Source organism: Pteropus vampyrus, unplaced genomic scaffold (assembly GCF_000151845.1).
Source record: "Pteropus vampyrus isolate Shadow unplaced genomic scaffold, Pvam_2.0 Scaffold309, whole genome shotgun sequence".
NCBI classification, from domain to species: Eukaryota; Metazoa; Chordata; class Mammalia; order Chiroptera; family Pteropodidae; genus Pteropus; species Pteropus vampyrus.
In genome coordinates this window covers 372,534-383,481 of record NW_011889090.1, presented here as the reverse complement: position 1 = coordinate 383,481, position 10,948 = coordinate 372,534, and the positions used below count along the sequence as shown (strand labels likewise).

At 66.1% G+C, this 10,948-nt stretch overlaps 3 protein-coding genes across 3 annotated transcripts in view; 1 reads left to right on the top strand and 2 right to left on the bottom strand.

Moving 5' to 3' along the window:
• The window catches only part of LOC105303605 (cyclin-dependent kinase 11B), a 15,222-nt gene extending 9,392 nt beyond the window's left edge, over positions 1 to 5,830 (top strand). Inside the window, exons 6-19 of the mRNA XM_011377337.2 lie at positions 416 to 625; positions 904 to 999; positions 1,082 to 1,264; positions 1,496 to 1,555; positions 2,150 to 2,325; positions 2,981 to 3,071; positions 3,786 to 3,907; positions 4,040 to 4,145; positions 4,364 to 4,485; positions 4,566 to 4,673; positions 4,750 to 4,866; positions 4,937 to 5,085; positions 5,200 to 5,389; positions 5,483 to 5,830. Of these exons, the coding sequence (XP_011375639.1) occupies positions 416 to 625; positions 904 to 999; positions 1,082 to 1,264; positions 1,496 to 1,555; positions 2,150 to 2,325; positions 2,981 to 3,071; positions 3,786 to 3,907; positions 4,040 to 4,145; positions 4,364 to 4,485; positions 4,566 to 4,673; positions 4,750 to 4,866; positions 4,937 to 5,085; positions 5,200 to 5,389; positions 5,483 to 5,575 (1,823 nt within the window). The 3' untranslated portion in view covers positions 5,576 to 5,830. The remainder of the gene's footprint in view (positions 1 to 415; positions 626 to 903; positions 1,000 to 1,081; positions 1,265 to 1,495; positions 1,556 to 2,149; positions 2,326 to 2,980; positions 3,072 to 3,785; positions 3,908 to 4,039; positions 4,146 to 4,363; positions 4,486 to 4,565; positions 4,674 to 4,749; positions 4,867 to 4,936; positions 5,086 to 5,199; positions 5,390 to 5,482) is intronic.
• A 19-nt stretch (positions 5,831 to 5,849) lies between these two features.
• The window catches only part of MIB2 (mindbomb E3 ubiquitin protein ligase 2), a 16,963-nt gene continuing 11,864 nt past the window's right edge, over positions 5,850 to 10,948 (bottom strand). Inside the window, exons 21-22 of the mRNA XM_023521635.1 lie at positions 6,422 to 6,483; positions 5,850 to 5,869 (exon numbers count right to left, since the gene is read on the bottom strand). Of these exons, the coding sequence (XP_023377403.1) occupies positions 5,850 to 5,869; positions 6,422 to 6,483 (82 nt within the window). The remainder of the gene's footprint in view (positions 5,870 to 6,421; positions 6,484 to 10,948) is intronic.
• Positions 6,812 to 9,900, bottom strand: MMP23B (matrix metallopeptidase 23B). The gene is made up of 8 exons (XM_011377305.2): positions 8,926 to 9,900; positions 8,464 to 8,600; positions 8,257 to 8,396; positions 8,025 to 8,192; positions 7,516 to 7,680; positions 7,320 to 7,430; positions 7,116 to 7,242; positions 6,812 to 7,027 (listed from the first exon to the last, which is right to left on the bottom strand). The coding sequence occupies exons 1-8, from the start codon at positions 9,241 to 9,243 to the stop codon at positions 6,853 to 6,855; spliced, it is 1,341 nt and encodes a 446-aa protein (XP_011375607.1). The 5' UTR covers positions 9,244 to 9,900; the 3' UTR covers positions 6,812 to 6,852.

Sequence of the window (10,948 nt, the reverse complement as noted above, 5' to 3'; positions counted from 1 at the left end):
TGGTGCCTCGGCCCGCAGCCGCCACCCTGGGGCCGAGCCACAGCCGGGGTCGGGGATGCTGGGAGGCGGTGGCAGGCAGGCGGGACGGGCCGGGAGCGGAAGGGGACAGTGGCTTATGCGGGGCGTGCGGGGGAGCTGTCCCCAGGGCGTGGCCCAGGGCCATCTCGGCGGAGTGCAGGGCCGCTGTAGCGTGTCCCCTGTGCCTGGTGTCCTCTGGCGCCTGGGCTCCGGCCTGCAGAGGCAGTTCCGGGCCTGCCGTTTGTGACCAATAGGGGGCAGTCTGGGTCCCGGGTCCGCTCCCAGCCTCCGGGTTGGAGCTGTCTTTCCTTGGCTCCTTGGTTTCTGCCCTGGGTGCTGCTAGCAACTGTGTGTCCTGTGGCCGTGTCTGCCACGTCACGCGGGCTGTCGCCATCAGCATGGGTGCGGGGGCGAGGTGACCGAGGGGGCCCTGTCGGAAAGAGGGTGCTGCCAGCGCCACGTCCTCTTCTGTCCTGGGCACCAGGGTCTGCGCATCACCGAACGACGAGAGAGGACTACGGCGACAAGGGGAAGGCCGGCCACTGGAGCCGCAGCCCGCTCCGGCCGCCCCGAGAGCGGTTCGAGCTGGGCGACGGCCGGAAGCCAGGTGAGGCTGGCCGCGCGCGTGGGTCTTTGTCGTCTTCACAGCAGGGTGGTGTGCTAAGTGCTTCCTGTCGCAGAGCAGGCGCCAGTGGTGGTGTGAAGTGAGTTACGCACTTGTCGCCCGAAACGCCCGTTGCCGGCCCATTAGAGTTTTCCCCTGAGTGTGTGTGCGCGAGCTGTTCCCCTTCAGACCGAACTTCGTCCTCGTGTGAGAGGTTCTGTCTGGTCTTGTTCGTGTCACAACCTGTCCCCAAATTCACCTTTGCTGGTTTGCTCCGGAAGTAAAAGAAGAGAAAGTGGAGGAGAGGGACCTGCTGTCTGACTTGCAGGACGTCAGCGACAGCGAGAGGAAAACCAGCTCGGCCGAGTCCTCCTCAGGTGAGCAAGTCGGCGGCCGAGGCCCATGGCGCCGCTGTGGAGGGGGACCCCGCGCTCATGGCCTGCTGCTTCCCGCCTGCAGCGGAGTCAGGATCAGGGTCGGAGGAGGAGGAAGAGGAGGAGGAGGAAGAGGAGGAGGAGGGCAGCAGCAGCGAAGACTCGGAGGAGGAGGAAGAGGAGGAGGAGGAGGAAGAGGAGGAAGAGGAGGAGGAGGAGGAGGAGGAGACGGGGAGCAACTCGGAGGATGCGTCCGCGCCGTCGGCCGGTGAGTGGGGTGCCAGCGAGCAGGGTCGGAGGCCACGGGGCGCGCTTTCAAGTCTGACCCTGAAACGTTCCAAACTGGACATCCCTGCGTTCTGGGCCTCACTGGAGGTCCCCACGTGCTGCTTCCTGGCCGTCCGCGGAGCAGACGGGCGGCCTCGGAAGCGCGCGGGGTGGCGGGGCCCTGGGGCGCGGCGGACCCAGCCGGCCTGGCCGACGCCACTTTGCCTTGCAGAGGAAGTGAGCGACGAGGCGAGCGACGACGAGCGTGAGACCGAGAACCACGTCCTCATGGGTGAGCAGCCTCCCCGCGACGGCTGGCCTTCCGCCCGTCCCCCAGTGCGCTGGCACCCTAACAGCCATGGGCGTGACTGTGGCAGTCCAGGAAGCCTTCTCCAAGGCACCTCACGCCCCAGAAGCCACAGGGAGGTCCTGGCCTGGCAGTGTTCCAGGACGAGCCGACTCCTAGAACTGGGCACCTCACAAAGCACCTCACCGTTCCCATGGGGGTCCGGACTTCTTAGAGGGGACAGCGCTAACCGAATGCTATCCTGAGTGCCGCTGTGGCCTGGACAGCCGGGGGCTGAGGACTGCCGCCCTGGCCCTAGCAGCTCAGGTCCAACTGCGGGCCGAGGCCACGGGGGGCTGGCGTGGCCTGCAGGCGGCTCTGCGCCCTCAGGCCTGACAGACCAGTTCCAGACACACCACCTCGGAGCTCCGCTTCCGATCAGCGGCTCGGCAGAGCCGGCAGGCCCCAAGACCCCGGGGTCACTGCTCAGTGTCTTCTTTGAGCACTGTGTCCCCCTCTCCAGCCCCACCCCCCCAGAGCAGGAAGGGGCTCGTGACAATTGCGCATTCCTGGTTTCGAAATCGGGTTTCACTTTTGAAGTTCCAGAGTCCCGATTTGACCGAGATTCCGGAGAAAGTGAAGAAGTAGAGGAGGAAGGTGGCGAGGGCACCCCGCAGAGCAGCGCCCTGACCGAGGGGGAGTTCGTGCCCGACTCGCCCACTCTGTCGCCCATCGAGCTCAAACAGGAGCTGCCCAAGTACCTGCCCGCCCTGCAGGTCAGGCGCCCTGCTGCCCAGCCTGGTTCCGCTTCGCCCGTCACCGCAGGGCCGGTGGCCGAGAGCAGAAGCCAGGTCCCTAGTGCGGTGGTCTTTCACCAGAGGGGGCCAGGACCGCCCTTGCTCCAAGTCACTGGCCAGGCTCAAGCACCAGTCTCCATGTCCATGGTCCAACCTTTTGCCCGGCAGCAGTGGTGGGGACAGCTCCTGAGGCCCCAGCGGGGCCCATGCATGGCAGGCAGCTTGGTGACTGGGCACTTGCCCTTCCTCACCCTCTTGCTGTGCAGGGTCATAAGGGAGGGTCAGTGATGAGGGACACCGCGGTGAGGGCCTGGGAAGGAGCCCGTCCTGAGAGGGGCGAGTGGCCTCACGTGCTCAGGCTCCCCAGGCTGCACTCGCTGGCCTGGCAGGACAACACAGCAGGAAGACACGGGCTTGGTGTGGGGGGTCGGCTGTCCTCAGTGTCGCCATAAGGCAGGGCAGGCCTGGGTCGGTTCTCCTCCACTTCGGTTTAAGATTGTGGCCAAGGGGCACGAGCTCGCTGAAGGCGACAGGAGATGCTGGGTCGCAGCTCCGGGCCCCCTCGGGTCGGCCTCGCTGCGCTGGCACTGCACGGGGCCGGCCCAGCCAGGCCTCACGCCAGTGTCCCCGCCAGGGCTGCCGGAGCGTGGAGGAGTTCCAGTGCCTGAACAGGATCGAAGAAGGCACCTACGGCGTGGTGTACCGAGCCAAGGACAAGAAGACAGGTGCGCAGGGTCTGGGTGGCCCGAAGAGCCGCACCCGAGGGGCGCTGTCCTCGGCTGGCCCGCTGCTGTCGCAGGCCCAGCACTAACTCCCCAAGGGCGGTTGGGTTCCTGGTTGGCTCTCGGGGCTGAGACCCGAGCCCGGCCAGCCTGGCCCCTCAGCCTTGAGGTCCTTGAGCACAGTGCCTCGTGGTCCTGGGAGTCGCCCCATCCTTGTGCTGGGCCATGGCCTTGCCTTACCTGGCCAGCACCAGGTGATGACTCATAGTGACACATTCCAGAGCTGCTTGCTCGTGAGAGTACTGCGTGGCTGTGACAGCAGATGACTTGCCACCGTAGGGGGTGTGGAGTCACCTGGGCTCAGGCTCAGGCTGCAGAGCATCGGTCTCGAGTGGCGGCCCTTGGACAGTCGCAGTGCCTGTAACTGGGTCTCAGAACGCCAGTGATTGTTTGGGACCTTGAGCACCTGGCAGATAATGCTGTGTGGGGCCATTGGGGTTGGTTACACCTGCCCACGGCGACAGTGGGCAGAGGCGGGAGGTCCCAGTGGTTCTGGACAGCAGTGGGTCTGGGAGTGCACTGCGTGCCTCTGGCAACCACGGTTGGGCTTCTGGCCGGAGACACGCACTCCGATCGGATGCGGCCTCCAGTGCAGTCGGGGCGCTCCGAGTCCCCGTGACCGTGCGTTCTCAGCATCTGTCCTCAAACTGCTCTCAGACGAAATCGTGGCTCTGAAGCGGCTGAAGATGGAGAAGGAGAAGGAGGGGTTCCCAATCACCTCGCTGAGGGAGATCAACACCATCCTCAAGGCGCAGCACCCCAACATCGTGACGGTCAGGGTAAGGCGGCCACACAGGCGGGCTCATCAGTCCTCACGCCTAGCAGGTCCCGCTGTCACCAGTCTCTGCCCCAGGGTCTTGGGCCTCCTGGGAGAGCCCGTGGTCACAGGCGGGACCTGCTGCCGTCTGTAGGAGATAGTCGTGGGCAGCAACATGGACAAGATTTACATCGTCATGAACTACGTGGAGCACGACCTCAAGAGCCTGATGGAGACCATGAAGCAGCCCTTCCTGCCAGGTATGGCCCGTGTCCCTGTGAGGACTGCTCGCCCTCGGGCCGCCCAGGTCACAGGCAGTGTCCTTGGGGGTGGGGGAACGCTAGCCTGTGACCCCGACCCTGGCACACCAGGTGCGTGCTCCCGGGCTCCACGCCCCTGAGAACCTGGTCGCTGCCGAGGCGGGTGGGCACGCGGGGGAGCAGCCCACGCGGGGCCACTGAGAAACCACCGCCTGCAGGGGAGGTGAAGACACTCATGATCCAGCTGCTGCGTGGTGTGAAGCACCTGCACGACAACTGGATCCTGCACCGCGACCTCAAGACGTCCAACCTGCTGCTGAGCCATGCTGGCATCCTCAAGGTGAGCCCCGCCGCCCGCCGAGGGGCGCCCGGCTCCCGGCTCCCAGCCGCAGCCCGCCCACCACCGCCCTGTCCTTGCAGGTGGGAGACTTTGGGCTGGCACGGGAGTATGGGTCCCCTCTGAAGGCCTACACCCCAGTGGTCGTGACCCTGTGGTACCGCGCCCCAGAACTGCTGCTTGGTGCCAAGGTGAGTGTCGGGCCGTTTGGGGCCTGCCCTAAGCACGTGGCCCCGCCAGCCCCCTGAGCCTGTCCCTGGTCCCCAGGAGTACTCCACAGCTGTGGACATGTGGTCCGTGGGCTGCATCTTTGGGGAGCTGCTGACTCAGAAGCCACTGTTCCCTGGGAAGTCAGAAATCGATCAGATCAACAAAGTGTTTAAGGTGGGTCAGGGTGTCCTATGTGGGGGCGCTGCCTGCAGGACGTGGCCAGCCTGAGACAGCCTCCTTTCAGGACCTGGGGACGCCCAGTGAGAAGATCTGGCCTGGCTACAACGAGCTCCCTGCGGTCAAGAAGATGACCTTCACCGAGTACCCCTACAACAACCTGCGCAAGCGCTTCGGGGCCCTGCTCTCCGATCACGGCTTCGACCTCATGAACAAGTGCGTGTGGGGCGTGGCGCCCGGGCCCCGCCCTGCGTTGGGCCCCGCCCCACAGTAGTCCCCGCCTCCCGGGCCCCACCCTGCAGTGGTCCCGCAAGTGCTGTCTTCTCCCAGGTTCCTGACCTACTTCCCTGGGCGGAGGGTCAGCGCCGAGGACGGCCTCAAGCACGAGTATTTCCGAGAGACTCCCCTCCCCATCGACCCCTCCATGTTCCCCACGTGGCCTGCCAAGAGCGAGCAGCAAAGGGTGAAGCGGGGCACCAGCCCTCGGCCGCCTGAGGGAGGCCTGGGCTACAGCCAGCTGGTAAGGGGCGGGCTGCTGGGTGATGGAGGTGGGGGTGGTTCTCCAGGGTGGGGCTGGCCCGGCCAGGGTCCCACAGTGCCACTTGCTCCCCAGGGAGATGATGACCTGAAGGAGACCGGCTTCCACCTCACTACCACCAACCAGGGGGCCTCAGCTGCGGGCCCTGGCTTCAGCCTCAAGTTCTGAAGTTCAGAGTGGACCCCAGACCAATCTCGGGGAATGCTGACTATCCAGGGTCAGCTGGGACCAGGGGCAGGAGCTGGAGAAGGCATCTGGGTCCAGACCCAGGTCTTGCCCCAGTTGGACACAGCTGCTTTGGCCCTTGCTGCTGTGAATAGCAACCTCGAGACTTGGACCACTGGTTCTATTCGGTTTTCCATGTTTCATTTTTATTTTGTCTTGGTTTGTAAATTTGTAGAATTAAATCATTTCCTTGTGGAAGGAAAGGGTATATTTTTTTTCAGATGTATCGGACTTGCCCTACGAGGAGAGTGCAGGTGTCCACACACAGGTGGCCAGTGTGGATAGCACATCCCCTCCACACATACACTCAGCCACCATGACCCAGGGGGCTCTGCCTGTCATACTGGCAGTGATTTGAAATGGAGCTGTGGGGGATTTTTCTGCTTTCCCATCTTTAGGGCTTCAGCTTTGGCACCTTCCTGCCCTCACCCACAGCGTCCACAGCCCCACGGTCCCCAGGTCCCCTAGAGCTGGGTGTGCGAGCATGGCCATGTGGCTTTTTGTACGAGGTGGTGACATTTTAAAGTACAGTAAAATATTCCTGGAGGAAGGCTCAGTATGTTATTTCAGCCACTTGTCCCAGGCTGGGTCCCCACACATGCACACAGGGCGAGGACAAGGACAGACGGGGTGAGGTGTAGCCTCTGGCCCCACGTGGGCCAGGCTCTTCTTGGCCCACCAGACCTGCAGCTCCTGTTCTAGTTGGTTGGAGGGGGCGTGGCAGAGGGGATGCTTGCCACCACCCAGGGCCTCCACCTGTGTCACACCAGGCCCTTCTGTGAGCATCACCAGCCCCATCTCCCAACTTCTGCTGAGGTGCCACCGGCCCACCCCGCCTTGGCACTTCCGTGCTGGAGGCCCCACCCTCCCCAGCCCAGCCTTCCTGCCACACCTGGCCCAGAGCAAACCCAAGAGGGCCCTGGGCCGGCTCCACAGCAGTCTGTGCCCCCAGGTGATGACAGATGGGCCTCGTCCCCACCTTTCCAAGAACAGCTTAGAGAAGCTCTTGGCCCCCTGGTCGCTGTAGACTGCATCCTCACCTCGAGGAACTGCAGGGAAGTTTAGGTGTCCTGGCCCCCACTCCCTACATCCAGCTAGGCCTCCAGCCAGGTGTCCCCTGCTACAAGGCCCAAGACTGGCCGTCTGCCCCTTGCCCTCCCAAGAAAGGGCGCAGACACGTCAGAGAGAAAGCGCTTTATCAGCCGGCCTGCAGAGGGCGCTCAGCTCCGCACGCGGACTCGCCAGGAGTAGGTGCTGAGCACGCGCTGCCGCCGGCGCACCACGCACGTGTACGTGCCCTCGTTGATGGCGTTGGCGATGATGCTCAGGTGCGCCTCACCCAGCGCCAGGTAGCCGGGGTAGGAGAACTCCAGGGGCTCCTGGTCCTTGTACCAGCTGCGGGGGCGGCAGGGCGGCACGGTGGCAGAGCCCGGTGGGTCCGAGCCCCGTCGCCCACCCCCACCGTCACGGGTGGGTCACTCACTACACTTTGCCTTTCTTGTGGAGGATCTTCTGGCCACAGCGGAAGGTCACGTTCCTGCCCTCGGGCACCAGCCTGGTTTTGGTCCTGGGGGGCGGCGCGGTGGTGGCCACCGTGGGAAAGGGGAATTCTGCTCGGGTGCGAGAGGGTCACGTCAGTGCCCTTACCCCACCCCCGCCTGGGCCCGAGCTGGGGACCTGGTCGCACCGTAACAGAAGTCGCAGCTGCTGGGGCACAGCCTCTTCATGAGCCTCCGGCGGGCGTCACAGAAGCCCCTCCGCGCCCAGGACGCGCACACGAACAGCCGGTCCAGGCAGCCTGCGGGAGCGGGGCCTGGCCTCAGGGCCCACCCACCGCCCTGTCCGCCCCACCCCCCCACCCCGGCGCGCCCATGGGTGCTCACCGTAAAGCCGGTGCAGCCCCCACAGCTCGTCCTGCGACAGCGCCTTCCAGCCCCGCAGCGTGGCGTTGAGGTGCATGAGTGCCTGGCCGTGCTGCGAGTGCATCAGGCCCAGCGCGTGGCCGATCTCGTGCGCCGCCACGTGCACCAGGTCGGTAAGCCACACGCCTGCAGGCCCCTCCGGTCAGCGCCTCGGCCCGCCCGACCTTTGCCCGCCGCCCCGCGCATCTGCTGCAGCATGCAGCGGGGCCGCCCTGGGCGCAGCCGCGGGGCAGATAAGAATGTTCCAGGCAGGGCCGAGGCGGTGAGCTCGGCCCCCAGGAATGTAGCTCCAGTCCGTCTGCAGCGGCGTGGGGGTGGGGGAGCTTCAGGCTCCTGGGACCCTGGCCCCTAACCTCCTCACGACCTCCCCGTCCTTGCCCGCTAGACCCCAAATCGTAGCCCTCCCCCAAGCCCGCTGCTGTGGCCACCGTGGTGCGGAGGGCCCCACAGGCGGCCGGGCCTGCCGTCACCTTTCTTCCAGCTGTAGCGCGTGGGGCCCAGGACCCAGTACTCGCTGTCGTCAAAGTGGATGCCGCCGTGCGGGGGGAAGAAGGCGTGGGCCAGCTCGCCCGTGGGGCCGTCGAAGCAGTGATGCAGCGCGGAGACCAGGCAGTCCGTGTGGTTGATGGGGTAGAAGCCTGGGGGAGCACAGGTCTCAGCGGGGGGCCTCGGGGCGGGCGGGGGCGGGGGCACGGCGCCCACCTATACGGAGGTCGCTGGTCTGCTCGGGGGCCACCTCACGGAAGCTGAAGGGGGACACGTCACTCCACATGCGGAAGGCGGCGGCCAGGCCCCGCCGGGTCTCACTGGGGCTCAGCAGGTTCCGCGGGAAGGAGAGGATCCTGGGGTGAGGGTCGAGGTCGGGAGTGGTGCCAGCTGCTGCCGCTCCCCCCCGGGGCGGGGTCTCACCTGTATGTCAGGTTGAAATGGTCCCAGCGCAGCCTGGCCGGGGTCAGCGTGTAGCGGCGTCTACGGGGCGCCTGTGGGGGCAGCCGACCGGCGTCCGGGGTGGCGAGGACCCCCACAGGATGGGGAGCGACGTCTCCCTTCAAGAGAAGCAAGCGCTCTGGGGACACAGCAGGAACTGAGCCTGAGTCTGGAGCTCCGGAAAAGGGGGCTGGGAGTCAGAGGGGTGGGGGTTGCATGGTGGAGAGAGCTTGACGGTCCCGTTTTTTGTCTTTCTGCATTTTCTGGTCTTCTACCCCCAAGCGAGCATTTCTTTTGCCGCCAGAACAAAATAGGTTAGTAAAGATGAGCCAGGTTGGTGGGCGGAGCTGGAGGACAGAGGCTGTCCCCGTCCCACTGCTTGCAGACACAGACGTGCGGACACTCGGACACTCGGGTCGGACCGCAGAGCGGGGAGGAACTCACCTGCTTCGCGCCTGCCGCGGGCCTGGCGCCCGGGGCCCCCAGCTGGGCCAGTGACAGGAGCACAGGCAGCAGGCACAGGACGCCCAGCACGGCCCTCAGCCAGCCGGCCTGCGCGCGGGCCCCCAGCGCTGCCCAGGGGACACAGGCCCCGCGGCCCATGGCGCCCGCGGACTCGCTGTCGGGGCTTGGGGCGCGTGGGCTGTGGGACCTGCCTGAGCGGGAGCGGCCCAAGAAGGCGCCAGCGCGGCTCGGGTTACAGCCCTGAGGTGGGGGGCGGGAGGCAGGGGCGGCCACCCCCGAAGGGAACCAGCTGGCCATCCGGCTGTTGGTGCCGGGACCCAGGGCCTGCGGGTGGGTGGCAGTGGCCTGGGTAGGGCCTGTTGGGCGGGGCCACTTGGGCGGGGAGGGGGATGGGGGCGTCGAGAAGAGCGCTGGCTGCCAGGGAAAGGACTGATGCCAGGAGCTCAGGATAAGGCAAGGATGGTCAGCTGGGGTCCCCAAAACAGCTGGAACTGAATGACCTGGCTGTTTTCTCCCCAATGGACTCCCGTCTCTCAATGCCCTTGACACCGAATGAGACCTGGGAGTGGAGCCTCCATCCTGGCCAGCCCAGGACACGTTCCCCGCCGGCGCTGGCCCGTCAGGGTCCCCCAGAGAGGGGCGGGATTGCGGCGGGAGGGGACGTGGCAAGTGAGTACCGGGAGGCTGAGGGGGAAGAGAGGCGGGGTAGGTGGCCTGGGGATGGCGCCAGCAGGGAGGGGGACCTGCAGGAGTCCCACCAAGAGCTGGAAGAGGCCAGAGGAGGGACCCCCTGGGAGCGACATGGGGGAAGACGCACGAGGGCGGGGGCAGTAGGGAGCCAGGAATCCCGAGTGGCTCTCTGGGGCCAAGCGAGGACCCGAGTCTGAAATGGTTCTTGGTGGGGGCTGGGGGATGGTGTCCTGAGGCCAGAAGACCGGACTGGATGGCCTGGCTTCAGGCAGGATGTTGGCGAGGGCGCCTCTAGGCTGGGAGAACTTGGATCTGGAGGCCGGGGTGGGGGTTGGTGTCCGAGTGGACTGGGGGAGGGGAGCCGGGACTGGGGGAGGGGAGTCGGGGCTGGGCGGGTGTCAAGAGGAGGGGCGGAAGGCACCCAGCCAGAGAGCCCGGGGTCCTGGCCCTCCCCCTCCATCCAGGCCTTGAGCCCAGAGGGACATTTGGAACACTCAGCCAGCGGGGTCAGTGCCAAGTGCCTGGCGAGCAGCCGCAAGGCTCAGGAGAAGCATTTCGGGTGGTTCTTGGAAAGCCCGCTCCGCGGGCCCAGCCTGGACAGCGCCCCCCTCTTCGTGGCTAAATATTTGTCCCCAAAGACCCATCTCTGGTCTGTACCCTGCCCAGGTCCTGAGACCTTGCCAGGACCCCTAGCCTGAAGCAGACGCCTCACCCCACTCCCTGCTTAACTAGGACCCTACAGCGAGAAGCGGGTCCTGCTTTGGTCCAAGCCTGTCTCCTCGGGCCGTCCCGAGAAAAGAGGTGGCGCTGCCGGGGGTCGCAGGAAGGCCCCCTGCTGGACGAACAGTGAGGTTCTGGGCCCCATCTTTTCTCGGCCCCGGGCCAGGGTTGTGGGAGGCGGTCTGTGCCGAGCCTGAAGAGGTTTCTGGCCCAGAGGCGGGAGTCTGAGCAGGAGTCTGGGTGAGTCCCGGGAAAGGCAGGGCGCGGGTCGGGAGGGGGCTGGGCAGGGCGTCTGGCCAGAGCACTGGGCCCAGAGCAGGGCCTGCGGCAGAGGATGGGCTGGTGAGGACAGCCCGGATGCGGATGCGGATGCGGATGCGGGAGCAGCGCTACGGGGTGGGACCCCGGGAGGGAACAGCGCCGAGGGCTATCTGTCTCCAGGGCGAGAGGACCCAAGACCCATCCAGCGCCCCGCCCCCCGCCCCAGACAGGTACCAGGCGGCCAGTCCGCGAATCTTTTTATAAAACACGGGCGTGGGGGAGGGTGGCGCGCGAGGGCGGTGGTGGGACGTGGCCCGGAGCGAAAGGGGCG

Excerpts from the sequence above, each read along its gene's own strand:
- MMP23B (XM_011377305.2), bottom strand. The coding sequence starts at position 9,243 with ATGGCCAGCTGGTTCCCTTCGGGGGTGGCCGCCCCTGCCTCCCGCCCC. Across the intron at positions 8,397-8,463 it reads CATTTCAACCTGACATACAG|GATCCTCTCCTTCCCGCGGA; the intron begins GTGAGACCCCGC and ends CCCTCACCCCAG. Across the intron at positions 7,431-7,515 it reads GGGGCTGCACCGGCTTTACG|GCTGCCTGGACCGGCTGTTC; the intron begins GTGAGCACCCAT and ends CCGCTCCCGCAG.